Source organism: Cariama cristata, unplaced genomic scaffold (genome assembly GCF_000690535.1).
Source record: "Cariama cristata isolate BGI_N322 unplaced genomic scaffold, ASM69053v1 scaffold16066, whole genome shotgun sequence".
Lineage (NCBI taxonomy): Eukaryota > Metazoa > Chordata > Aves > Cariamiformes > Cariamidae > Cariama > Cariama cristata.
The window spans coordinates 84,543-111,875 of record NW_009624000.1 but is presented as its reverse complement, the minus strand read 5'-3'; the positions used below and the strand labels follow the sequence as shown (position 1 = coordinate 111,875).

Below are 27,333 nucleotides of genomic sequence, written 5' to 3'. Positions count from 1 at the left end.
CGCCAGTAAAGCATCCTCCTCCACCAAATCTCTCACTTTGCTTTCTTCCTCACCAGCTTTCCTTCCTTTCCCATCTCCCTGTCTCTAGTTAACCATTTTTCTCTTCAAGATCATCTTAGAGAAATAGGGAAGGAAGATGAAGATGGGTAAGTCTTCACGTCCCTCTGCATCAGCCAAAATCAACTCCAGATTCTAAATCAATACTAGAGGCACAAAGCTCCTATTACCATCAGTTTTTATTTGACATTATATTTCACCATAAAACAGCCCAGTAAATACTAAGACAGTGCAAACTTACTCCTTGGGAAATGGGATAGGTTGAAGCAAGCTGGCCAGGGCTGGTCTCCAGTCATCATAGTCTGACCTGGAAAATGAACATTTTATTAATAGGTTACTCAGTATTAAATATGGTTTGTCAACAGTTAGTGCAAGGAGTTAAAACCTTTATACTGCAGGCAGCAACAACCCTTCTGTTTTACTGAGACACTCTAAAGATCTACAGTGACATTTCCCTTTCCATTTGCAGCACATTCTCCACTGAGGCACAATAAATCTGGTATTTACAATGACCTCCAGAGAGGCCTTCTTTATGTCAACTTAAAGACATTTGCTGTTTATGAAACCTGTTGACATTTAATCACTAAGTAATACTTTCATCTAAGTTGGTAGAGCAATTACCAGGCCGTTGCTATTTACAGCTCTGCTCCACATTTAATTGGATTCTTTTTTTTGTTTTTGCTGTAAGACATAAGCCCATTTGAAAAACAAAGACACCCCTCCAACCCATTTTTGACCTTCGCACAAAGGAATGGGTCAATTTAAACAGTACAAAGTCTTTAGCTTAAGAGGCGAGAGACTAGAGAAGGAAGCACTGTCAAAATTATCAAGAATGAAAGAGGACAAATGAGGATAACCACAGCAGAGAGCTCAGGCCAGCGGACCCAGTAAGGAGTGTCTCCTCTCTGTTGTGTTAGCACCACAGCTTCCAGCTGATGCATTTTGGTTTCATCTCTGCTGTCAATATACAGAACCATCCCGCTACGAGGAGCCATCCATAAGGCAATGCTCATGTGAACTAGAATAAAGAGGACATTTTGCTTTACAGCATGCACTGGTCAGTGCAAACTAATCTGGCAACATATGATCTCAGTCTACCTGCAAAATGCCAGCTGCTTGAGCACATGTGGTGGAGCAGGTATGGCTTCTCATGTGGGAACGGCACTTTGCACACTGCCACCCCTCTCCTCCAAATGATCTCAAACGTTTAGTGGTTAGTTAGCATTAATGAACTGCCGTCCCAATGCACTGCACAAAGGGTACAATCACTGTAAGATGGATGAAGTGAAGAATACAGAAGACAGGAGAATTAGGCAAGTCAGCACCAAAATGGGGCACAGAACCCACCAGCCAAAGCCCAGATCCTGGCACGGCCTCCTAGGCCACTCTCACTCCAATTAATACCAATGAGTACACACAGAAGTAAATGTAGTAAATCTCATATGGGGTGAAACACCTTGGGATGGCTGTAGAAGACAATGTAGAAGAGCCTACCATCTCCTCTTACTGCTGTTACCCTTCAGATTTCAGTTTTAAAAGCCAGACCATTGGCTGCAGCTTACTGCAACCTTGGCACAAAGTCTGGTGTATCTTTAGGAAGGAACAAAGTGTCGTGTTCTCAAATGGACAGTATCTACTGATACCATTAGAAACAGACAACATATGTACAGGAATCACTCCAAAATAATGCATTGTTTTGCAAAGAGAAGGTTCTAGCCCAGAGAAATTGAAGATGGATGCATTTCCAAAAGTCTCATCCATTTTTTGAACCACATAAAACAGAGATTTCCATAAACTAATAATACACTTAATGTTGGACAATCCACAAAGGCATGTTCATGGACACAAAGAAAACTTATGTGCACGAGCAAGGTATTCTTAAGAAGCAACACGCAGAGCAATTTTAATCGAAGGGGTAATCATGATGTAAAGATCAACCAGGGAGGCAGTTATCACTTGCCCAAGAGTAGTACGAGTTCAGGTTACAAAAATATAAAGTACCTCATGCAAGTAACTAATCCACAAGAACAACTGTGATCTGATAGTAGCTTAACATACTGAAAAATAGATGAATGCCGTACAAAAGCACTGTGGGGTGGGTTAGTAGCTCTTCTTCCATACTGCTGCACAGAAGTCCAAGTTCTCTCCCACACGAGGTGCAACCTAGTACAAACCTAAATGCCTATCAGTAGGCAACTTCAGCAAGTAGTCCTGCCCTTTTCATGGGTGCATTACCAGATCATCCCAGCACGTACTTTCCAGGCATTTCCTGAAATCCCTCTACCAAGAGGCCAAGAACCACAACACTGTGTTGAGTTGAGGGAGATGCCTCTTCCTCCCAACCCATCTCCTCCCCCCTCCCCTCCGCCCAGTTGTTGAACAGCCATAAAAGCACTGAGATACAAGGCTGGGGCTTAAAGGCAGGCAGTCTGGCAATTGAGGTGGCACGGGCCAGGCAAAAACCTCAGTGCTGGTTTTCTTCAAAATACCGAACAAATAACATTTGAGAGTTTCGGTAATGTACCCTAATAAATACAACTTGTTTATTTTCCTCTTGTTATCTTTAGTATTTGAGGCACGAAGCATAGTGTATGTGAAGCTACAGTAATCCAAAAAAAGAAACCTCACGCCCATACCAGTTGTGCTAGAAGCCATTGAGCCTAATTTTCTCCTCCATCAAAAATTCTGTTCTCTGGTCTAAATTAGGAGCAACTCTGAGACAAGGAGTGTTAAACTAACCTAAAGCAAGCGCGAGTCCATTGCGGATTGGATCACTTTGTGATCATGCATTCACAAGGTTTTTTCTAGAGACAAAAAAAAAACCTTACCTGCTTAGACATTAAACAAACAAGGAAGATGACCAACTTTGTTTAGCGCCTCAGAACAGCAAGACGTGAAGCAGGACTTCATTACAAGAGGTGTTTTTTTCCACTTTGTCTGCGTAAAGTGAATATCATAAAACACCCGAGGATGGGGCTTGTCATATAAACTGAAATAAGTCAAGGAAACCTCTGACAGCACCTCTAAGATGAGCTCTCTGGGTTCTTTTAACAAAGTCTTGATTAATTAATGGTCTCCACAAGACTATTTGTTGTTTCTGACCTATGGGTCAGCAACACAGAACTCTGACCTGTGTTCAGACTCATCTGAAAGTCTCTTGTTCACCTACCAGGCCTCTGTAGAAGACAGACGATGCAACATATCCATAGCTGCAGCCATGAGAAGTTCTATCAGAGGTCTCTGATCCACACAGCCTGGGTTTCACTACCTTTGTTAGGTGGAAGAACATAGTCCAGACCACAAGAAGTCGTCTGACTTTGAGCTGGCAGCATACTTACACTCAAACATCCATCTCTGTACTCAGGATGTTGCATGCTCCTCCTGTTACCACTTACACCCCCAGAAGCAGTCAGTCCTGCAGTGTTGTCCTCTTGGCACCGCTGCTGTGCCCAAGCCTCAACTCATCCTCTACATCACAGACCGCCTTCTCGCAAGTGACCTCTGGGTGCAGCCTGAACGCTGGCCCTGGAGACCCCATGCATGGACCTCAGTGCTGGCACTTGGGTCCTCAAAGAACTGACAAGTCTAATGAGCAGCCTTTTTTTTTTTTTTTTTTTTTTAAATATACATACCCTTTGGAAAGTCCTACTAAACCAGTAGCTGATTTTACTCTAAAACCAACACATTTTTATTGGTAGATGCAAACAACTTCAAGAGCAGGTTTTTGAGCAGGAGAGATCCAAAAGTCAGAAGGCTGAATCAGGAAATTCAAAGGTGTTAAAGTTGTTCCACGTCACATGAGATACAGGACCTACAAATCTCTCCTAACAGAAGCTTAAAAGCTGAGACCTACTTGGAGGCTTAGTTCCTGTAACATCTCAGGTTAAGTCTTACACCACTAAAATTCCTCCTTGAGCAATTTGGAAAGTTGTGATTAGTAATAATGCGAACCAATCAATTCTTCATGGCTGATCTTTAAAGGAAATTGCAAGAGGAAGAAAAAAGCTGCTTTATAATAGACTAAGACCAAGTGAAAAACACTGCAGACAGAATTGGACAGTATCACACCCTGACTTTTCTTGAAGGTGGGAGTTACATATGGCATCCATTTGCAGAGCAGGTCTGTGAGAGGGCAGTGAAAATAAACCATAGTCTGTTTTCCTAGGAGGAGAAGAAAAAAAGGAAGTCATCTCCTATGAAATATATAGAGTTTAGTCACATGAGTGGGACCTGAACATAAAATCTACACAGCCTGTAATCCCTTCAATCTGAGCTAGGAAACATGAAACAAACATAGCACAAGAATAAAACTAAACTACTTATTAAAAGCCTACGGTGTTTCTCCTCCTCCCACCTATTCCCTTTTCAAAAACATTTTCCCTCTGTCTCTGCTCATCTCATCTGCACTCTTCTTTCATTTCAGACAGCTGCTTTTTTCTTTTTTTTTTTTGGTCCATTCAAAGCTCTAACACAAGACAGAAGTGTTTGAAGCAGGGAAAGAAAGGGAGATAGATTAGCTCTGGCTGCAGTTACCAACCACTGCAATGAGCCAGGCAAAGGGGCCATGCCAGGAGAAGGAGGGAGCACAGAGCTACAGGGAGAACTCCGGAGAGCGCCTCTGACAAACTCCCTTTGGAGCCCTTCAAAGGGTGCTGGGCTGAGTGCTCACACTCATCACACAGCTTAAATCCCAGGATTGGCCTTACAAAAGCAGAGAAGGAGAAAGACTCCCTGATGTACTCACTGGCTCTGATTTTTGCAGGATTTGTGATTTTAGGTGAGTAACACAGCAGTCACCCTGCAGCCCGATCTATGGGCTCCTGGGAAGCGTGTGCTAGGCTGGAGGTCGGGGTGCCAAGCGGGCGAAGGCTGTCAGAGCAGTCATCTGCTACGGCACACACCTTTACTTACCCAGAAACCTTTTTTAGGGGATTGGCCAGAACACTGGCCAACCATAATAATTAAATAATCCCTGACTGCAATGGTTTTGCCTTAGGGCCATCGTCGTTATTGGCCTGCCAACATAATACATTTTCCTTCCCCGGGATCACCTTTCACCAAAGTGAAAACCTGCCCATATGTCATGTGCGGCACAAACAAACCAAAACATACTAGCAGCCCAGGGCAACCCTGATAAACATGACATAAGAGAATCCACTTGGGATATTCAGAGCATGCCACTGACCTATTGGGGAATGCAGAGAAGCCAGGGGAAGCTTCAGTGGGCACTCGCATTTGGAAAGCTATCGGTCTTACCACCGAGAGATTGCAAGTCCCGAGTCCTCTGTTTTTAGAGGATAATAAAGAGACAAGGAGCAACTACTTGGAAGCAGCTTGTTTCTCCAGACTGAGCAGCTCGATGAGATCAAAAATCTTTTAGGTAACTCCTCTGTTTTCAGACAATAATAAGATGACCAAGCCCCCCAGATATGTACCTTTTCCCTTCTTTCCCCAGCTCTAGGTCCAACTCCCCTGAATGGTATGACACAAAGTTCAGCTCAGGGCTCCAGGGCAGGCCAAGAAAAAGCTCCATCAGAACACCTGTCATATAAGGCACAAAGCTGCTATCTGCAAAATGGTGAAGTGCCTTTTCATGTTCAGCCTTCTTTGGAGCTGGACTTGTTTGGTTTTTTCAAAAGAAGAAAATTTAGCACCACTGAAAGGCCCTAGAAAGGTCCTGCCCTGGCTGCTGAGAAAAGGGCTCCACTGCTCACTCTTGGCATGGTAGCATCAAGAAACAGCAATGCAAGTTTGCCCAAAGGAGCTGACTCTACCCTGGTCACACAGGCCCCAGAAAGGGGTACAAGTGTTCGGGCATCTGGAAGGACCCTTGCCACTACAGACAGCCATGGAAACAAAACATAACACAGACAAAGAGCGACAGCTTATGATACAACATCATCACAGCCACAGCCTCCCTAAGAGGTGTCTATTCTTGCAACCAGTTTAGTTTGCTATTTGTTGATCTGGATTTCACTACAGGCAGAGTTTAAGAGTTCCCCCCATATGCTGGGTGTTGTCAGGGGAATCAGCGCGGACCTTCAGGTGACACGCAGGCTTCCAAGTTATCCACTCCAAGGAAGAGGACACACGGCCCCTTTTACTGCAAATTCCTCTAACGTTAGTTGTGCTGTTCAAGCACAAGTTTGGCTGTACAAGAAATTCTCTAATGCATGGAAACATTAACATGCAAGTAGGAGCTGGACAATGCTAAGCAGCCCTCAAAGCCTCTGATTTAATATGAACAGAAAGATTTCAATTAATTTAGCACATTTTCTATGCAACAGTTTAAGACTTGTAGCATTCAGGAGGCACTGACTGTCATCAGTAACACTACCAGAGTCCAGAATGTGTTACAGAATATTGACACAGAAGTTTGATCCACTTTTGAGTGCAGGACAAAAGTACCATATTCCACTACAGACTGTGTCTCCTTTAAAATCTGCCCAGACTTCGGGTCATCTGCTAACATCTTTAAACCCATGATTTTTCCTTTAGTATGCAATAGTTGTGTTGTATTACTCAACTACATTAGAAAAAGGGTCAAAGCTGTTCTTGGTGCTATGACAACAGCCACACAGATGAACTTTCTAATCTGCACTTTTAGCCTTCTGTGCAAAAAGTGAGATATTACGGTGATTATTAAATAATTGATGTTATATTTTTATCAATATTAGAAGTGCTTTTTTTCCCCAAAAAAGTAAGTATTGTGTAGGAGTTAGGTGAACAACAAAATGCCTTCTGCTGAAGACACTGTTAAGAATTCTTATTTGCTAGACTTTCAGTAATTAAAATCTGCCTAAATAAATTACTCTCTGCTGCCCTAAGTTAATTATGTAAAAAAAGATATCATTGTTGATGACTCTCTTGTTTTGATGATGATATTGAGTCAGACACCTAAAAGAACAATTAAATTCAATGCTAAGCAACTTACTTATGTTTGGCTTACCATTGTTATTAATAAGAACATTATTTTAGTGACTGCCTGCTGAGAGCTCAGCTCCTGGATAGCAGTTGTTTTATAATTAAAGTTTTCTTCCTACTGGCATGTTCTTCAACTCTCTTCATATCCTCGGTTTTTCAAAATACAGTAATAGTATTTAGTGCATCAGAAAGCCTTTGTTCAAGAAGGGTGATGCTAATTCCTTGCATGCTCAAACAACAGCATTATCTTGCATTTTTGTTAATAACTACTAGCCTTTCTACAATACTTTTCCATCACTGGTTTCAGAGTTTAAAAAACAACATTCAAAATCTTTACCTATCTTTTACAGATAAGGAAACCAAGGCACAAAAAGAAGCAACTTATCTAAAACCTCCTAGTAAGCCAGTGGCAGAATCAGGAGCAGAACTGATTTCTGCATTAATGCTTTCAAGTCCGAAAAAAAATCTAGGGACGAATAGGAATGGAAGGAAACCCAAATCAGCAGAGCTACAATATATACCAGTCACGGCTCTGCCTTAGAAACCATCCTATATTCTCATAGGTTCTGATTTCTCGAGCAGGGTGTGGACCCTGGCAAGGCAATCTCAGGAGAGTTGCAATTTTGCAGTATCGCTGGTCCTTCACTACACGTATCCTACGGGTTTCGCCCTTCAGAATTATCATTGTACAAGCTGAAAAAGGGCACAAAGCTGCTCTACACCTACAACCTGTGCAATAACAGATTCCCATTTTCACAGTTTCTATTGAAGAGCATGATTTTTAAAAAGACAGCAAACACATAAAAAACCCCATATTATTTTAAGGTATGGAGTGAAATAAGAGTTCTTTGTGTAGGAAATTATATGGGAATTGAGATCTGCCACATCAAATGTTTAAAATGTGGAAGACTGTGAGGAAGAACATGCCCGTTTGTGAATTTGTTTATAAGTGTGTGTCAGCTGCACGATGAAACTGAAACCGTCAATGCTTAGTGAGTCAGCATCCCGGCCAGCATCAGGACTGAGACAGTTCATAGTGTTTATGGAAAACATCTAGAGTCAAGGGGACAGGAATAAATACACCATGTGTTTCATGTAGCACCTGGGTGCGCGAAGACTTAGAAGCCAATAGATGGAGCAAAGTCAGATGCTGTGCTCTTTTAATGCAAACTTTTTTAAAGGCAGAAGAGGCTAGGGCAGGGGAACCAAAAAAAAAAAAATTTCTGCTCAAGAATCTAATGGGAACACTACCTTGGATTCACCTGTCCTGTTTCCAGTTCTCAGTGCGTGCTTATGTATGTATTTGCCAGCTCAGCAGTGAGTGAAAGAATTATGTTCAAAATTGGTACTATGTATTTTGAAAAAAATGAAAATGCGGGACAAAACTTTCACAAAATCCTCCATCACGGCAGTTGGACGTCATTTAATTCCTCGAGAGTGTGCACCCAGATTTGTATTTGACTTCAGTGTAGCCACATGCTCATGGTTTACAGCAGAGTCCAAATTTCACCCACCATGTCTTGTACTTGTAAAACACTCAACCATCACTTATTTAAGCCTTACATTGTTTAAAAATAATTAACGTAGAAATGTAACAGTTTCCCAAGGACATACTGCAACTCAGTAGCAGAGCTGGCTGTCAAAGTTAACAAAGTTGTTTGTGGTTGGTTTACTGCACTTCTATTACAAGCTTCCATTCTGCAGCCCACCTTCTGTGTTACTTCTTTTCATTTATTTGTCCAGGAGAAAAACAAGCTTTTCCTGAAGAGCTGGATATTCAGAGGATTTGCCTCCCAGGAAACCATGGAGCCATCATTTTGTAAAGGCTATTTGAGCATTCATTCACTAATACAGGTCCGCTGTACCAAAGCAACTGGTCGACAAATAAAGGCTCCACTCTAAAGCAAGTAAGTCTGAACAAGTCATGAAACTTCTACAAACACATGAAGGGAGAACACCTAAGTGAAAGACACCGACTTCAGCCAACTCCGGCTGAAGCCAGAGGAGCAGTGCTGCCTATTACTGCACAGGCACTGAGCCTAGCATAGACTTGTCTTTTCTAGCTCTGTCTCAGGCAATCCCAAGAGCCCTGGAGGAGACAAACGGATTCTTTATTTTTTTGGTGGGCAAGAACAAAACAGAAACCACTGGCAACAACATCCTATCTTCTGTAATATGCCTGAGGCTCACTGTACAAAGAAGCTTTCCATTTTCATCTTCCTAATACTATTTTTAGAACGTATTGGCAGTGCCAGATGTCTCTTTCAAAGGCTGGACTCTCTAGAGCTGGAGTTAGATTTACAACCATGTGCTTGCTGGCCACAGATGTTGAAGATGACAGACCTGTGGGAAAAGCCCCCCATTGTTAAGATGACACTGTTCAAAAAGCTGTTTAAAATAGTTACTCACAGCATCTTGAGTATTTCAACATAACAGCCAAGGATCCTGTCTGCCTGGGCACTCAGCTCAATGCTCATGGTGCTGCAGGTAGGACTGACCATCAAGCAGTCAATCAGGTTGGGCTCGCTGTCATTGCCAACATTGGCCGTCATCTTCTGATTAGCTGTGTTGTTGCGCTCCACTTCCACGTGGATCTCATTTGAAGTGACAATAACTGGTTTGAGACGGCATTCAGTCAAGGTGGCCTCTTGAGAGACCAGGTCAGGACTTGTGTGAAGAAGGCGGAGGGGGAGATTAGGCTTTCGATCACACTGCTGCTGGCAGCCATTCCGAATTTCTTTCAGGCTTGGCGAATTGTCTCGACTGAATTTTAAAAATGAATAAATAATTTCAATAGACAGACATAACAGCAGAGAGCAGGAGAGAGAGTGCACCACTGAGAAGCCAAGATCTTTCACAATTTCCCACTGCATTTCACCCCAGCCCACCAGACTGCTTTCTTCGGTGTAATCGGATTACTGAAATCAACTAAAAACATTAAAAGGCTCCAATAGGATGGTTCTGCAGCCCCTATTCTGCAAAGATTGAAGCTTTTCATTACTCTATTTGACATGCCAATTTAGTACAAAGGTGAACTTTCCCATCCAAGTTGTGCAAAGCTGTAACAGAATCCATGCCCAAGTATGTATCTGGCTACAGTACATGCCCAGACATTCATCTGCAGCCCTCGCGTCTGGAATTTTTGTTGGACACTAAGCAGTCCCTGTCCGTGCCCTACCACGAGGAAAGTCAGATAGGCATAAACAAACAGGAAACATAGCAGAGGGGAACCCTCTGTGTCTACTGGAAACTGGCTCGTGTGTCAAGAACAGCGGCATCTATTTTGCAGTAAGTCAGGAATCAAATTTTCCACAATAATGGAGACAGCATTGTGAAACCAGCTCAGGTTCAAAGCTGTAGATACACAAGGATCTACACACAACCTCTTCTTCAAGATCTCACGCTTCCCTTGCTTTAGGTGTAACACACACCTCACGTGCCAGAAAAGGAGCAAAACAGACACTGCTCTGGGTAGTGCTTAAGTCCTAGAGACTTTTGTGGAGCACTCTCATCTTCTGCTGGCCTAAAAAGGCTGCTTACGGCTGCAGTCTGCCTTAGAGGAATATCTCAACAGTGGCCAAGATCAGCATGCAGCTGGCTGTTGAGCTTCATCCTGGCAGTTAGTGCAGCTTGCAGTGCTCCTGTACTGGGAACTACCGAGCTCCTCGCATCACCAGCACTGCCCCCATTTTCAAGCATGGGAGCCAACGATGTGCAGTAACAGATTGCCATGTTCACTGCTTCAAAACATGCTACAGTGAGTACAAGTGAATGAAGGTTCAGCATCTTTCAGGTTTTCAAGCACAGACAGCATAACAAATATAACCATCTATGTACAAAAACATGGATGTGATTGACCAGAACTCCCACACGTAACTAGCAATGAGCAGAGTGAGAATGAAGACGTGCTCTCGCATACACACACCCATGCTCACACCGATCTTTACAGATGCCATGGGTTTGGAAACGAGTAACACGGTCACCTGTGAATTCATACTGACCTGTTGATAAATTCCTCATAACACGAATAAATGGCTGCTAAGCAGACAGCTACAAGATTTGGCAGGACCCTGGGATGGGGGCATTGTCCAGTTGGACCATGCATGCTGAAAAACAAAAACCAAAATGACATCATCATGAAGAAGATTTCTATGAGCAAAAACAGTCAGACAAAACAAGGTGCCAGAACTGGATAGACAGCATTGGGGAATCTTCAGAAGGGCCATAACAGAGACTTATTTTAACCCTGTAAATCCCCACCCAATGGCCCTATTTATGAACAAGGCTAAGCTGCATCATCAGTTTATTTGATGTGGTATCTCTACAGTCCCCCCAAAATCTCATACATGACTGAGTTAATGGGAATCTCTCTGTAGAGGCTCTGAGTCTAAATATATAAAAAGCATGTAGACACAGCAAAGTCCATTTGCTTCTACTGTGTAACTAGGCAGAAAACCCCAGCCACATTTGAGAATTACTTCTAAAAGAAAAAGAAAGAGACTTCAGCAACATTGCCTCATGGACTCTTCTAATATATTTGCTGTTTGCCAGTACAAAAAAGCACCAGCTACTCTTATCAGCCATCAAAGAGATGAGCAGGACTGGGAGAAGTAACACAGCGAAGCACGTACACAGGACTGGAAATACATGGTAAATTAAATGTAACTAACCTATGAATAAACTTCTTCACCACCTCCATTCCAGCATTCAGCTCATTCAAAGCCAGAATATACTCCTGAGTAAACAGCCGCAACCGAGGGCACTTCCCAAAATCCTGTCCAAAAAGGAGAGACTCAGTGAAGATGGTGAAACTTGCCTGCAAGGTACATCAAAACTGTGTGTTTTCAAAAGATATCAGCTCAAACACAACGAAATTCACTTTGTTATTATGCTGAGAGCTTCAAGAGCACAGTATCACTGCATGCTGAATTAACGTTCTTCCCACTAATAATGACATGCTTTCCAATTCTTTTCTTTCCCCAATACCCACCTTGAGACAAAAGTCATGTTTAACGAAACAAAAAAAAAACCCTACCTGCACTCACATTTCTTTGTACACTTCACTTTGTTTTGAAATGCATTTTTTGCTGGTTTGCATTTTTGCTTCCACTCCTAATGGCAGTTTTTCAGAAATGCAACTCGAAAATAAATTTTTTACTTCCATGTTTGACATCGTATCTATTCTAGTTTTAGAGAAAATCGTTTTGACATGCGATCAATAAGTGGTCAAGTATAAAACCAGAGATCAGTTCTTTCTCCAGGGATTTTACTCCAGCTGCAATGTGAATTTCATAGGTGAGCTCAACAGTCACTTTCTTCAAATCCTGCAGTCGGAAAGGCACCTGCTAACTGAAATCCTGCATCTCCTCACATCACCTGCTATTTTTAGATGTGAACGGAGTAAAATCTGCTGTCTGGTGAGTGTTACTCCACAGCACATTTCTTCACATTTACACAGGTGTAACCTTATTACACAGGTGTTACAGAACTACAAAGCTAAATTTCCAAGGCCCACTGAGGACAAACAAGCCCTCCCAGTTATCCCTCAAGCAGCTGGTTGTAGGAGAAGAGTCATCCTGAAAAAATAAATGGCAACTGAAATTTTAAAGAAATGCCGTAAGTGATTACGAACTGGTGGTCTGTAAAAGGGAAGACACATTCCCAAAGCACTGAAACCTTCTGTTACTTATTTTGGTTTCAGGCACTTCTATAACACAACCTATCTTAACATCTCATAGGTTTTACAGCTAGAGAAAATTACAAAAAATGTGAATACAAGCTTAGGGAGAACAATGTCTCCTTCAAGTCTAAGTGTCACTCTTTGCTAGTACTGGATGGCTACCTGGTAACTTCACCCAGCAAAGAGGCTGTGGGCAATTCCACAATTGGTATTACAATTAAAATCATTAAACTTCTAACAGCTCCTTCTGGCAGGTGCAAATACAGTTGGTTCAAGGGCATGAGACAGTGTGTGCTTCATATATCATTTGGTGCCATTTAATTTCATGAACACTCCTTGCAAGATAGCTCTTGCAGTTGCAATTTGTTTATGAAATTTTTCAAGCCCTGTAGGTGTCCTAACTGAAGTTAGGACAAAAGTCTAAGAGATCATAAACAGGATGTCATTGCTGACCGCTTTAAAATAAAATAGCTCTCTAAATGCAATATGATGCCCTGTCACCATACCAGGTACAGAACAATACACACTATCAATATGGTTTGCTTCAAAAAAAAAAAAAAAGAAACAAAAAACCTCTCTATAGTGCTTATATTCAAACATTTGGGCTGAGCCTATAAACAGCTGAAATCCAAAGGTACTGAGAGGTTACTGAGCACTCCTCAAACAATTCAGCATACAATAGTCTCCAGTCCTGCATGTAACGGGTAGTATCAGCAAGACAAAAAGCTATCCTTGTTCTTTTGAGATTTCAAAATGATAGATAAATGATTTTTTTCCCCATTTTATAGGTGACAAAGACCACAGAGCAAATTAGCAGCAAAGGTGGTAACAGACAGCTACGTCTCCTGCTCTAAGTACACTGAAAATTGCACAGGGACTCCTAAGGTTAGGAAGTTTACTGCCAACAATACTGTCCCCCTAAAGGATAACTTTATTTACATGCACACACACATTCTCTAAATGACTATTCAGTACAGAGGTCCCTGGAGAGCAGTTAAGTGCCCAAATCCACTCCAATTAATATATGACACTGTAAATTCTCTGACTACACACTGCGGTACAGACATGTTGATTTTCAATCTGCAAATGTTAAGTATGGTAAATATACCCAATTCTCTGAAGCTAACCAAATACAAGCATTACACTATGCATTTAGATTTTATTTGAGACCCCTCAAGGGCTCTGGCTGCTTTTAAAAAAATCAGTCTGGAATCCAAGAATAACATTTACAGAATATTTCATTGAACACTACAGAATATTCAAAAATGTTTACATGTCTGCAGAGTGCAGGCACAGAGCCAGGAATACGACCTTTCGCCATCTTGGGCTTTCTACCTAGTTCTGTAAACTCAAGGAGTTAAATAATAACACTGTTGTAAAAATAAGAAATATGAACTGGTTTCTACCAGGTTCATGCTATACACAGCAGGACAGTGGATGGTCTCTAAAATTATTATCAGTTAGCGAAAAGAAAGACCTCCCTTAGGAAAGGAATATGGATCATGTAAGAATATCTTCAGAGCTGGTGTGGGGGGAATCCGGTATATAGGGTGGAGAGAGCAAAGCTGGCAGGGCAGTCTTCTAGCAATTATTTCAATCACTACCAAGGAACTGATTGGCAATGAGAAGAGAGAAAACCTGGGAGACAACAATCATAAAATGACAGAGTACATGATTTCTGGAACGAGAAGGAAGAAGAATAGCAGAAAAGCATAAGGAAATTCAGGAAGCCCAGGTAAGAACTCATTGGACGTGAGTCTAAAGAAAAGGGAAATCCAGAGAGCTGCAGGTGTCTTAAAAAAAAAACGTTGAGGGCCTCGGCTCAAAATCAAAGCCCCTGTTCTGATTCTGTAATTTAACTGATTATTTAAAGCATTATAACTACAAGGATGGCATGCAGAGAAAGGAGACAAGAGCCAGGTGGGAGAGGGCTGGAGCTGCATATGCTGGCACCGCTGCCAAAAGAAATGTTCCTCAAATCATGGTTTTGCTTAGATGCTTTTGAAAGTCCCGCTGAATGCTTATTAGTTCTGCATTTATAAAGCAACACACAATTACATGCAGCATTCACAGTTTGGGGGGTTAGATTTAGATATCCCAGTGCTTTGTTCATTACAGGCAACAGAGCAGCTGTTAATTACAAAAGGTATCACAATAATACTTCTCCAAACTGATCACGTTCCTGTAACACGTGCACTCACCATGTTGTGTTTGAGGATCCTCTGTACCACCGGTGTGAACACTTCTATCACAACCATGGACCGCGGGCGCTCTCGGCAGTGCTATAATGAGCAACAAGTCATTTTGTAAGCTGCAGAAATGACGAAGATGGGTCTCCTCTGGCTTCACACTCCATGCATGGATTACCCCAAGATTAACAAGATCGAAGGGCTAAACTAATCTTTCCTGGGATTAGGGTACTCGTAACACTGCTCTCTCCTATGGATTTGCTAGCATCTAATTGAAGATTACCACAGGAGTTCATGAACTACATGACTTCCTTTGCCTACTGCCTATTCTTCACAAAACTCACTGGAACGTAGTATTTTTGGGACTTCCTCCCGTTTTGTCAAATTTGGCTGAAACTTGCCAACAGTTTTTAAAGTAAAGGGGTGGGGGACAAAAAGATGTGTAGACACAGGGAGTGTAACAGCACAAACCTCCTTTCCTTGGGATCCAGGCTAAAAACCTGTGGTGGATCTTGGAGGGTACCAACAAGCCACTCTCCCATCACAGGTTAAAACATACAATCATAATGTATCAGTCAGAGTAATTTAGGTTGGGAAGGGCCTTTGGAGGTCATCTGGTCCAACCCCCGGCTCAAGGCAGGGTCAGTTTTGAAGATACATTAGCCTTCTCATTAGCATTGTCCATTTCAGTTCTGAAGAGGAAAAGTCCATAACCTGTTTCCCTTCCTGCAACTATACACAGCCCATCCCACACATTGAGAGATAATTAGGCGTCCACCTCCAACGGAGATCAAAGGCAAAAAAAAAAAAAGGAATAAAAGTGCCTTCAGTCCGAGGCTAGGTATGACCCTAAGCCTAGCTTATAAAAAAAATGCAAGAGTCAGAAGAGTTTCTGAAATTTGACTTAATTTCTATAGGAAGAAGCTGCTGCTGAATAACTCTGGAATTATAAGCAGCATCCAGAATGTTTGACAAATGTATACTCAGTCATCAGTAAGCAAATTTAAGTAGTCTTGAAACTGAAACACAATCAGGCCTAGAGGAAAAGCAGTATTTTCAAATCCAGAAGCTCTGTAATCCGAAGTACTCAGAAGCTTACGGAAAGGATGCAAAATGCAGCACAAGCATGGATTTACCAGAAAAGAGGTTGGGTCCTTACAATCTTCCCACTGCCATTACCCAGTGACATAACAGCATTAGGGCTGAGTTATGCATCACATTACGAACTCATCTGAACACAGTGACTCCAATGATTTTTGCATTAGCTAAACAGAACATGCAGCAGGACATCTCTTGTACCCAGACTGAGGTGTGGGAGTCTGAAGATTTTAACTCCCACTGAGTATCAGGACCATGCAGTCTGATGTACTAAGGATATGGATCTATTTATCATAATGGTGCTGTTAAATATTCCAACATCATTGGTTGTTGACCAAAAACTGAAATCAATTTGGGCATGAGGTAAGGAGCTAAGGAAAAAAACAACCACCCCCTCGAGGAACTACACTGACATGCAACTACGAGATTTCAGAAAGCAAAACTGTTCTGATACCTTGCAGAAGAATTCACAGAGGTCAGGAGGAGGATGGTTGTTTTCCAGCAAAGGTGCAATTGCCTTTAAAAAGAGAAAGAGAAAGAGAGAGAAAAAATTAATTAGAGACTGCAAGTGGAGTAAGCATTTTTGCTGGGAAATATTTTTCTTGGGAAAAAGAAAAGCTCACTTTTAAAAAAGAAGGGCAAAAGCATCAATAGAGAAATTAGAGGTGGGCTGTGTGTTTATTTTACACATAAGCTCAAGCACACCTCTGCTATGAATCCTCTGGAAAATTTTGCTTTTAACTACATCAGTGTAAATACCTAAAACACAGCAAAGGAGTACAATTTTTATAATGGTTTAAATGAAAACAGGAGCAGACCAATTGTTTTAGGACGTAATACGGCAAAGATGAATCTGTTTCAGTTATAACATCTCCCTAAAAGACAAAACTAAAAACCTCCACACACACATATCCTTTATGAAAAAGTTCGAGTTATTTTTGTGAGAAATAACTCACTAAAAGTAACATAGCAATGTTCTTACCTTGGAGGACCCTATTCATCAAAATCAAGCTTCTAACTTTGTGAAAGTTGAGATCAACCATTCCTTCTTTGCTGCTACACAAACCAATGTGCTTATGTTCGGTAAATACATTAGAGGTCATACCTGCCACTGAGGGTGTAATGAACTTATGTTGTTGTTACTTCCTTTGTAAATTAGAAAACAGTACTAGAATAATGTATTCTCTCTATGTGATGGTGCCTTCGGGCTTTTCCAGTCTTGAGCTACAGGGATTCCCAGTACCCATTTAAAAATAAGACTCTAAACACAGCAGCTAGGACATTTTGTATTAAGCAACTGAACACTAGATATTTTATCTGGATGGCATCTGGAGTTTTACTAAGGCAGCCTGCTTTGTTTTTTGCTCTCCCTCTCATCTCCTTAAGGATTTCAGCCCTGGCGAGTCTTGCTTGCAATGACCATGTTTCACAATAGCCACTTTCACACACAAGCAGGTTAAGATTAATGTGAATTTTAACAATGAAACCCAAGCACATCCGCAGAGATCTGTTTTGGTTACACAGAACATTTGAGACCTTTCTGGTCATTATCATGTGCCACCCTTCTGCAACTGTTCACTCTTCCTCTGGTGGTGGTCCAGCCACAGTTGACTGATGCAGAATGCGACCCTATTCATTGAGACTAGCATATCAAATTGAGATCATTGAGACTAGTAATCAAAAAATGAGCTTTATTGTTTCAGCCCAGTCCTTACTGAATGTAGGGAATAACCACAACAGACACCGTCAAGCGGGTCATGGCTCCGCCTGTATGGTCAGCGTGGAAGAGTGACAGCATGAAAGCACTCTGTATTTTCCTTATGTGCGCTGTGGTTAAAAGCAGAAACTTGTAGTCTCGCGTTGCCCAGTCATGGCAACACGTGCTTCCCCTTCCTTACCAGGAAGAGATCAGTTGTAATATTGATCTGTTCCAGCACCATCTAGAGAAGGAAAGCAGGTTCCATCTGCATAGCAAACCACTATGTGCTTTTAAGATACTACATAAATACACAGTATTAGCAATACTTCCTAAGAACAGCACAGGTTAGCTGTGTAACGGTAGTGAGCTCTGAATGCTCAGAAACTGCCATCTCCTTAATGGTTCGGACACAACCTACAGAAGGGCAGGACTTCAACCGAAGAAGCCATCAACCAGAATTGATCAATAACATAGGCTGAAAGGACCTTTGGAGGCCACCTGGTCCAACTTCCATACTCACAGCAGGTCCACCTTACATCTTTTATTAAAAAATTCTTCCCCCAAAGCAACCAGTTGTAACTAGGGGCCTGAATTGCCCTTGGCACTAGAGCAAAATGAAAGCTATAGCAGATCTCAAAGAAAAGTAAATGCCACATCAGAAACTTATCTCAGTGACCGATTCCAGCTAAAATGGTATCTTAAGCAGCAGTTAAATACAGTTCACACCTACTGGCAGCTACATGCCACCTTGTCATTTCGCAGAAAGAGTCACGGAGATGTGATCAGGTGGTGGTAACGTTCTAGATTAGATTACTGGGAAAATCCCCTGGAAGTTGCCAGTGACTGAAATTAAATTACAGTGAGGAACCAAGTTCCACCTCTCTGATGAATTGTTGAGCTTTTATATTCTGTTGCACAAGGAAGAGAGCTGCCATTTGATTCCCATATTTTTATGTAAATAAATACAACCTACAGAAAAGAAAAAAGTTGAAGAGGACATTTTTATAAATCAAGTAATCAGGGGGTTAAACTGCAGTGACCCATACACATATCCACACTTACAAAAACAATCACTTCACACGCATACCATCAGCAATGGAGACATTCTGTATATGGTAGCATTAGCCCCTCAGGAAACTACTAAGCCTAAGGGTTTTAAGGCACATCTGGAAATGATGGGGTTTGACTATTTAAAGTACATATATAGATATGAACATTGCACTGTGTAGCCTAGTAAGGAGGCCATTTGGGGAGACGAATAACCCTCAACACGCTGTGCTGTTTCATGTAAGCTGATAAGGAAACTTTATTGTTATCCACCAACAAGAAAAGAGGAATGACAAAAACCACACAAAACCGAGTAGAACAAATGGGTTCGATCCTGCCTAAGTTCACCAGCATTGGTGGAAATGCTTTCACACTTGCCATACTCCACTGGGGCAGAGGCAAGCATTAACAGAAGTGTTATCAAACAATACAAACCCATGCTCAGATTTTGACAGAAAGATACTCACCACAATAATGCTCTCATGGTCTTGAGTGGTTAAGTTGTTGTTCTGAAAGAGTTGAATAGAAGAAATGAATGAGCAGAGAGTACTCTGAGTTGGCACATCAGCATACACAGTCCTCTTAACTACCACCAGACACAAGCAGAAAGGCTCAAGAGTGCAATTGCTTATTTTCAGAATAAAATTCATCAAAGTAAAATAATTCTCTTAAAGAAGGTGATATACTATCTGCTATGAAACGTTGTGCAAGCTTCCATTTCTCCCTCAGCACGTTCAGATTCAAGCCATCCCAGCCATGAAAGCTGAGCATACAAACACCAGGATGCCAGAGTAGGTCTCAATCAGTTGGAAAGTTAAAGCTAGTGATACATTTCTTAAAAATGTTTTCTTAAGACAGGCTGTATGTTTCTACAAAAATTAATAAAAGGATTGTTGTGGTGTTGTATACCATTTGTTGGTAGTAAACTAATTGCTGCAATTTTCCTGAAATTCCTTCCTCAAACATGGAACCAGTAAAAGCCAATAAATTTACTGGAAGTCACCTATGCAACCACCTATGCAAAAGAGTTTGCTTTTGGCTTTCTCAGCAGCATGATCCATTCAGAGGTTACAAAGTTGTGAGTTGCCAAGATCTTTGTGTACTGCAAGAAAAATAGCTAGTAACTTTTTTGTTTATCACAAATCTTTGCACTTCAGAACTAAGATATGAAAAACCTGCTTGGCATTACATTTCCCGTCCATGAAAAGTCAACGATTTGAAAGGGATGCTATAAAAGGAGGATAAATACTTCTGAAGAAGGAAAATATTTTTCTTTGACAGAACTGGTAATAATAAGACATGAATCAGACCCATAATAAATTTACCACTAATAATCAACAACAATAACAAAAAGTCTCAAGAGAAATGCGTTTTGTTTTGTTTCTAGAAATCTACCTAACATGGGGCAAATTCTCCTTCTCCCCAGCAAGTACAAATTCCACTCAAGTCAGCAGAAGTCACGAGCAGACTCGAAAGCAGAAATTTGACAGCCCAAGTTAAAATAAAACCCATCTATAAACTTTTAACTGTTTGTCTCTCATCTAAATGTGGCAGTGCCTTGCAGGAGCACTGCTGAGGTCATACCTCTGAGAGCAGTTTTGAGACAATCTCCAGTGGTGCTTGGTGAATAGAGTCATCCTGAAGTGGAGACGTGAGTGCCATGTCCACCAGTGTCCTGATCTCCTTCAACACCACCTCCCAGCGGCTGGGGTTACTGAGCACCTTCTTGTACTTGTAAATCTTTTTCTGTAAGAAAAATGAAAGGGTCACACTGACACCACCATAAACCCCTTGAAAAACTTGTCTGGGTACGTGCTTCCTACATGCAACTGTCAAGTGGGCTGCTTTGTAATTTGAGTTTTGCCTTTTCCGTTTGCTGAAAAGTTGTACTTAAAACATTTAAATGAAAATGAAAACTTTGTATGTCTAAACCAATTTCTTCTGCAGAAGCAATGAAGAACTGTGACTCCCTTTTTTTATTTTAAAATAAGTTTTTGAACTCCGGAGCATCTTTCTTTCCATCATCTCCTCTTGCAAACACCTTATTCTTCAGGCAAATAACAGATACCTGCTATTGCACTGTTTCCAAGGCTGTAGGTCCTTTTAAAGGGAGTTACTCATTAAGAAAGGGAGAGAGAGAAAGGCCATCAAAACATCATTCTACAGATACTTTATTCTACATTGTTAACTGGTGAATTCACATTCAGAATGAATTCAAATCAATTTCATCAAAGTGAAAAATTCCAGTAGACCCACAGGTTTTTTTTTCCTGTCTTGAAGGATCTTGAAAAGTTGTGCTGTCGCCCTCCAGTTGTAACAGAAACTAATTTGTAAAGTCTCAAAGTCTTCAACACAACAGCATTTCCACTCTCAAGAAAAGCATTCCCGACTGCCTAATCCCATCTGCCCCAGTCCTCTGCATACCCCTGCATTGCTTCTGGCCGTGCCCAAGCTATTTCACCAATTGCCCTTTCCACAGACCAGCTAGATAAGCAAAAGACAATTCTTACCTCCTCCGCAGCCATGTTGCCACAAATGACTGGAACAGAGGCTGCTTTGTATTATAAATAGTATTCTTTAGAGAAAACCCACCCTCCCAAATTCCCAGAGGTGGCTTGATGAAACTCTAGAAGTTCAAGGAAACGATGACGAGTGTTAAAATGCCACTGCTGAAAACAACACGAAGGGCGCACTAGAACCAGGAGAGGCTTGCCAAAGCGGGCACGGCCATGGAGCTGGCAGGGCAGGAGCTCTGATGGCTGACGGAGAGCGACTGCCAGGACCGCAGCGTTTTGTTTAGTTCACATGCCCTTCCACTCCTCTCTGTGTGTGAATCTGTTCCTCTGGTCAAAGGGATGTCAAGAAGTCTGGATACATCCTCAGGTTTATTAAACAACACAGGCTGAGCACTTCTCTGTTTACACGAAAACATCAGTGTTTTGCACTAAAAATGGATCTTACATTCCTTGGCAGCATTTCCAGGGAAATCACAAAACCTGCACATTTTGGACTATACATGGTCAGTGTAATAAAGGCAGAGGACTTTGCAAAGGGTTGGTCTGCTTTGTTTTGTTTTGGAGCTTTTCCGCTACACGGCATTTCCCCCTCCGCTCGCACAGGATAGCCCCTGCAGGAACCATCCGAACAGGCTGGCTCTCTGCTTATCAGCCGCTTCCTTCCCACCGTGGCAGCAGATCTAATGCTCAACAGAAAACACAGTCACCTCTGTACCCTATCCAAAACAGGAGCGAAGAGGATAATACAGAAAAATACAGATTTCAGACACCTTGGGTTTGTCAGCGTTGTTAGAGAGGGAAGAGTGTGGCACTGGGCTGACATGTAAAGGCTGATAAAGCAATCCAATTGTCTTTTTAATTAAATTCATGCAAGTACAAAAGCATGCTGGCAGTAGTTCACAATTTCAGTGCATTTTAAGCCACTGAAAAGCTAAAGGAACATAAAAACACACGCTGAGGACACTATCAAATGTGTTTGGGATTTCAGAACTGAGCAAAAATCTTTGTACTTCTGAGCTCCTTGAGGCAGAGAGGGTCCACTGGCTACAAGCACTACTTCTACCATCATCACACATTTCTTGGACTCTTTAGGAAATTTGAATCATTGAGTTTAATTTCTCTTGTTCATGCAGTGCCTTTTTTTAGGGTCTTTTTGTTAGACCCACTCTGGCACTAAATAAAATCCAAACTTCAAAGCCAACCAGCCAGCTTTGTAACTTCAAGCAACTCCTTTCTGACTAATTGAGGACAATAAACAGAGCTAGCTCAACAGATACATTTTCCACGCTGAAATTTCTTCCTTGGTTCTGTACTACGAAAGAAATCAAACTCAAAGCAGAATTCAATGCTAGATAAAAAGTGGGGGCGGGGAGAGCACGAGAGCTAGACCACTGGGTTATTGCATCCCTGCCTGCTCTGGGCTGCTCCTTACTTGGGGGAGTTACAACGTGATTTCGGAGAGCAGCTCCCTTGGTCTAAGCGACAGCTGCTGTAGGAAACCCTCTTGCCCAACAGGACGCTGCTCAGACAACCCTACCACAAATATCTTTCTTCCGCTGTCAAATCCACCCTTGCTGGGGGGGGAGGAAGGAGCAAGGGAGGCTTCCTTTCCCTTTTAGAGATGTCCATTAAAAAATAAAATTCTGATGATGCTGACGTACATAAGAGAAAAGACAGTGGGAGTTGTACTCCCTGCTATGCAACGGAGACCTACAAAAGCTGCTGCTCAGACCAGGCAGACAGCGACTCAAAGGGAGCATCAGGGGACAGCTGCCTTTGCCAGCACGCTGAGCCCGCCGCAAGCAGAAAATCCGAAGTTATCAGTCTTTGCTTCACGTTTTCAGCACAAAGGATTGTGCCGCACTGATATACTGAGCTGTAATCCGCAAGCGACATTACAGAAGTCTCGAATGATGGTGGGAAAGCGGCAGAAAATAAATAAATAAATAAAGGAGCCATCCCCAAGAGGGATGAACTCTGCCATCCTGAACCTTTGCCCATGGTTACGCTGCTGTTTTTCTCAGCAGAATGCTTTTCGCTGTTGAGCGCCTTGATGAAAGCCTCAATTAAAGCTTGAAACCTATCAGTGGGTTACAGAAGCAATTTGCTGTGTATCAGCAAGCACTTAGCCAACACCAAGCCATCTGCTCTATTCTACCTGCGCTGACTCCAGAGCAAGGAGAAACAATCACTCACAAGCTTAAAATCAAAGCTGCCTGGTAAAGACCCATATCGGAGAACAGGCATGTCAACACATGCGAGGAGTTCATTCCCCCTGGATGTAGGTGTAAAAGATGCCTTCAGTTGCTGAAAATACTCACACAACATTCACCATTAATAGCATGTACCAGAAAAATACTGGGGTGGGAATCTAGTTTCACTAGGATTTCACTAAAAGCAGCAGCTCCTGCGACAATTTATGTGAGTGAAAATAACACATGCCAACTTGGAATTTGACCCTCCTAGTTACTGACCAGCCAGAACCACATGGCTAGTATCATTCCAAAATCTTGCTATGCTGACTTTAAAAGCAAAACCACTGAATTTAATAAGTACCCAGAAGAAGCAGCATGGGGAATAAGTGACACTGACAAGGCATCCTTCATTCTCAAATCACTCTAATTAATTCAGTCCTGCAGAAACCCAAAGACCTAAGTCTCAATCCTCTTTTAGAGGAGGAGGAATTAAGTCCACATATAAAAAAATTACTTTTTCACTGTTATTAATCATGCAAATGTGACAAAAATTTGTAAGCAGTGCTTTTTGCCATCAGTGCTCAAAAGCTCCTGAACACCACTGCGAACAGAAAGTTCAGGTGAGCCTAGGAAACTTTCAACTTTTAAGTAACATCTTCGTATGTTTTTCTATCCCATAATGGCCTCATCCTGTAGCTGTTGCTCATACACCACTTCCTTGGACAAGAATGATAATACTGATGTAGCTGACATCTAAGAAAAATAGAGCCTAATGCACACAATTGGACAGCATAGAACAACCACTCTTTTCAGCCCTAGCAAGAGCTGTCATTTTAGGAACATCTTAAAGCAGCTGGTGCACCTGACCCAAAAAGTGCAAGATGAAGTTAGCCTTCTTGATGACCAAATTTCACCCCTGCTTTGCTACTGGTGGCCAGGAAACATTCTGTACTCTTGGGAACCTGTCTTCCCGTCAGCAAATACTATCTTCATTACATTAAAAAAATTAATTGCCAACCCTAATCCAGAATAGCCTGTTAAATTCTAGCTTGCTGCTCTTCAGCCCTTTACCACACCAACAGCACGCAACTAATAGCTTCTTTATCAGAGGAGCTAGAGCTCCTGCAGGAACATACGCCGACTTTGAGGGTTACATTTGCCAGCAATTGTTTACTTCTTGCTGAGCAACGAGGGCAGTTCCAGCAAAAGGGAAAAGGTCAACCTCCCGCACAGAGGTCCTTCCCAGCTCATTGCGGGGATGGTTGAGCCAAGCTAGTGTTACAGTTTAATGTTGACAGTGCTTATGTAAAATGGAGGTGTCTCTTGCTAGATGCAAATGTACAGAGGAAAAAAAAAAAAAACATGAAACACAGACAGCAGACACCGGAACGGTTTTCTCCACTGCAGCAGAACATTTTGTTAAAATGCTAAATAACAAGAAACAGGAAGAGTTGCTTGTGGTGTTCAACACACATGGTTGGCTTTGTCCTACAAAGCCCAGGAGCGGTACCACGTATTCTTGAGCACCACCTGCTGGCATTCTGTCTATTAACTCCTCACCTTCATGAAAACAAAGGCGGCATGGCCTCCCCAGAACTCAGCTAGATCCACATTCTGCTTTTAACACTAGCAGGCATCACTTCAGACTGCTCGTGCTGCAGTAATCAAACTCTTCATGACCCTCCAAAGGTTTTGCACAGAACGACTAATGTGCTGCTGCTCTAAATTAGCTGCAAAAACAGTAGGAGCAAACTTCTGCACTCTACCATGTTTTGAGGTCAAGGCATTTCTGCATTTTTCATTTTACCCAATGCTAAATGCTGAAGTGCATCAACTTCTCTGCTTCGGTTGCTTCTCGGAATGCAATCGCTTTGGTCGAGGCTCACTTGCCCACAAAATCCTTGCCACAGGCCAGAGAACTGGAGGGAAACATAAGCTATACACTTCCTGATTCTCACTCAGTTAAGGTCTAAATAACACCTCATTTTTTGCCAATTCATATAAAAAAGATCCTGATGAAATCACCATTATTTATTGCACTGAGACTGGCACCCATGAGTCTATGCCCTGAATAAATACATCAAGTGACAGTCTCTGCCCTGAGTAGCTCACGGTCTGGATGATTAAAGGCACAAAGGAGAAACAGAGCAAGAAAACCCAGGTGATTTCTTTGTGGTCATATAGCAAGTCAGGACCAGAGCAGAACTGAGGTCTTCTGACTCTCAGGCCACCATGCTAATTGCTAGATCACGGCACCCCTAAGCGAAAGCACCACCGACATGCGGTGGGGCTATCGCAAGCAAGTTGAATGTTAATACCCTGTTGCCATCCTTTCCCATCACAACATCTTACCCCACCCCTTTTTTCAGCTGACATTACTTACTTTTTTTCCCACCAACATCTATCACCTTGCTCCAGATCTCAGCTAATCAAGGCAAGAACCCCCAAACACTCAGATCAGCACTGATGGAGTTCAATGGGTTCAGCAAGTGGTGACGTGGGTTTAGCTGTTACTAAGGTACAAGCTGGAACAACCACACAGATACTTCCCACAGGCGGAGAGTTTGCCCTTTGTTCAGATACCACTGGGACGGTGCCACTGTAAAGTAAAAGAATGCTGAAACAAACAAAAATTTAAAAAGATGAAACGCAATGCTGCTTGGACCAAGAGAAGTGGGCAGTGGAAGTGGGACCAGGGGGCTCACAGGGCAGCCTCCTCACCCACTTCCCAGCGTGACGCTGGGCAGCTGCAACATTAATGCACTGAAGAACTTGCTCCCAACGCGTATTATATATCTATATATATCTCTCTCGACCTCGTTTGCACACAGCTGTCACCTGACTGACCATCCTTCTGGGCTTCTGCTCTCTGATGTGCTCAAGACTACTGCAAAGATATCCTTCAGCAACAACGGGGGATGAAAGGGTGGGAAGGGAAGGATATTCTATCCAAGGGAAAAAAAGAAAACCAAAACCACTAGGCAAGCAGATCTTAAATTTATGGGCTCTACTGAAGACAAACCTGCATGCAAATACAGGGTGCGTGTACCTCCAAAAACTGAAAGCAACTCAAAAATTGTGGCTTCCTTCTAGCCCCCTAAGCAGGGAGGGAAGTTGTCGTCTTTGGTAGACCTTCCCACTACCAAGCAGAGAAACTGGGCTTTGTTTTTGCAGGTGTCTTGTCTTTCTCTCAAATCCCTGCACACAGCCCTTTAGTCACTACGATGCAGGAATGTCGCTGGCCGATCCAAACCCAGCTCTACCTTAGCTGTGCATTTGAGATGCCATTTCCCCAGCTAGAAAACTCAAAAGGCCAACTGTGGCTCCAGCTGCACTTTGCACAGGCTAATGCGGTTACTATCGTAATCAGACCTGTCCACAGGGGAGCCATTTTTTGGCACAGCCGACATTGATGCATTCCCTGAAACCCTCCATCCCTGCTTCCATTTCCTTTTGGCAAACACTCCCATTCTTCAGGCCCCAGTTCCAGCACCAGCTTTACACTTCAGGTTGGCAAAACATCAGCTTTCATCCTGCACACAGCAACTGCTGTTCCGTATTTTTCGTATCGGAGCCAAGCTGGGGTTTGTTTTTAATGTTGCTTTGGCTATGCGGAATTTCACTATGACTGCAGATAGGTTTCTAGCAGAAGCACAAGCCACTCCCTACTTGCAAAAAGCATTGGTAGAGACACAGCTGTGATCTTGGGTTGCAAACGCCATGTAACATCTCCCCAAAATAATATATATTTTACAATATGTTGTCCATGGGCATTTCGGTGTTCTGTTTTGGGTTCTTTTAAGCAAAAGTCACATAACCGCGTTTCCTCCTGATCTTAGGCAGGAGGAAAAGCTTTATCAACTTCAATACAGTTGAACAACACAGTCGTCCCATACGTACAGGAAAGATCTGCCTTAACTGCAGGCTG

General features: G+C 42.3%; 1 protein-coding gene across 1 annotated transcript in view; it reads right to left on the bottom strand.

The window, feature by feature from the left end:
* CMIP (c-Maf inducing protein) overlaps positions 1-27,333 on the bottom strand; it is a 63,175-nt gene that overhangs the window by 14,895 nt on the left and 20,947 nt on the right. The window contains exons 3-10 of the mRNA XM_009703003.1: positions 20,279-20,440; positions 19,162-19,203; positions 16,403-16,465; positions 14,863-14,943; positions 11,652-11,755; positions 10,983-11,087; positions 9,391-9,744; positions 299-364 (exon numbers count right to left, since the gene is read on the bottom strand). Coding sequence (XP_009701305.1) covers positions 299-364; positions 9,391-9,744; positions 10,983-11,087; positions 11,652-11,755; positions 14,863-14,943; positions 16,403-16,465; positions 19,162-19,203; positions 20,279-20,440 — 977 coding nt within the window. The remainder of the gene's footprint in view (positions 1-298; positions 365-9,390; positions 9,745-10,982; positions 11,088-11,651; positions 11,756-14,862; positions 14,944-16,402; positions 16,466-19,161; positions 19,204-20,278; positions 20,441-27,333) is intronic.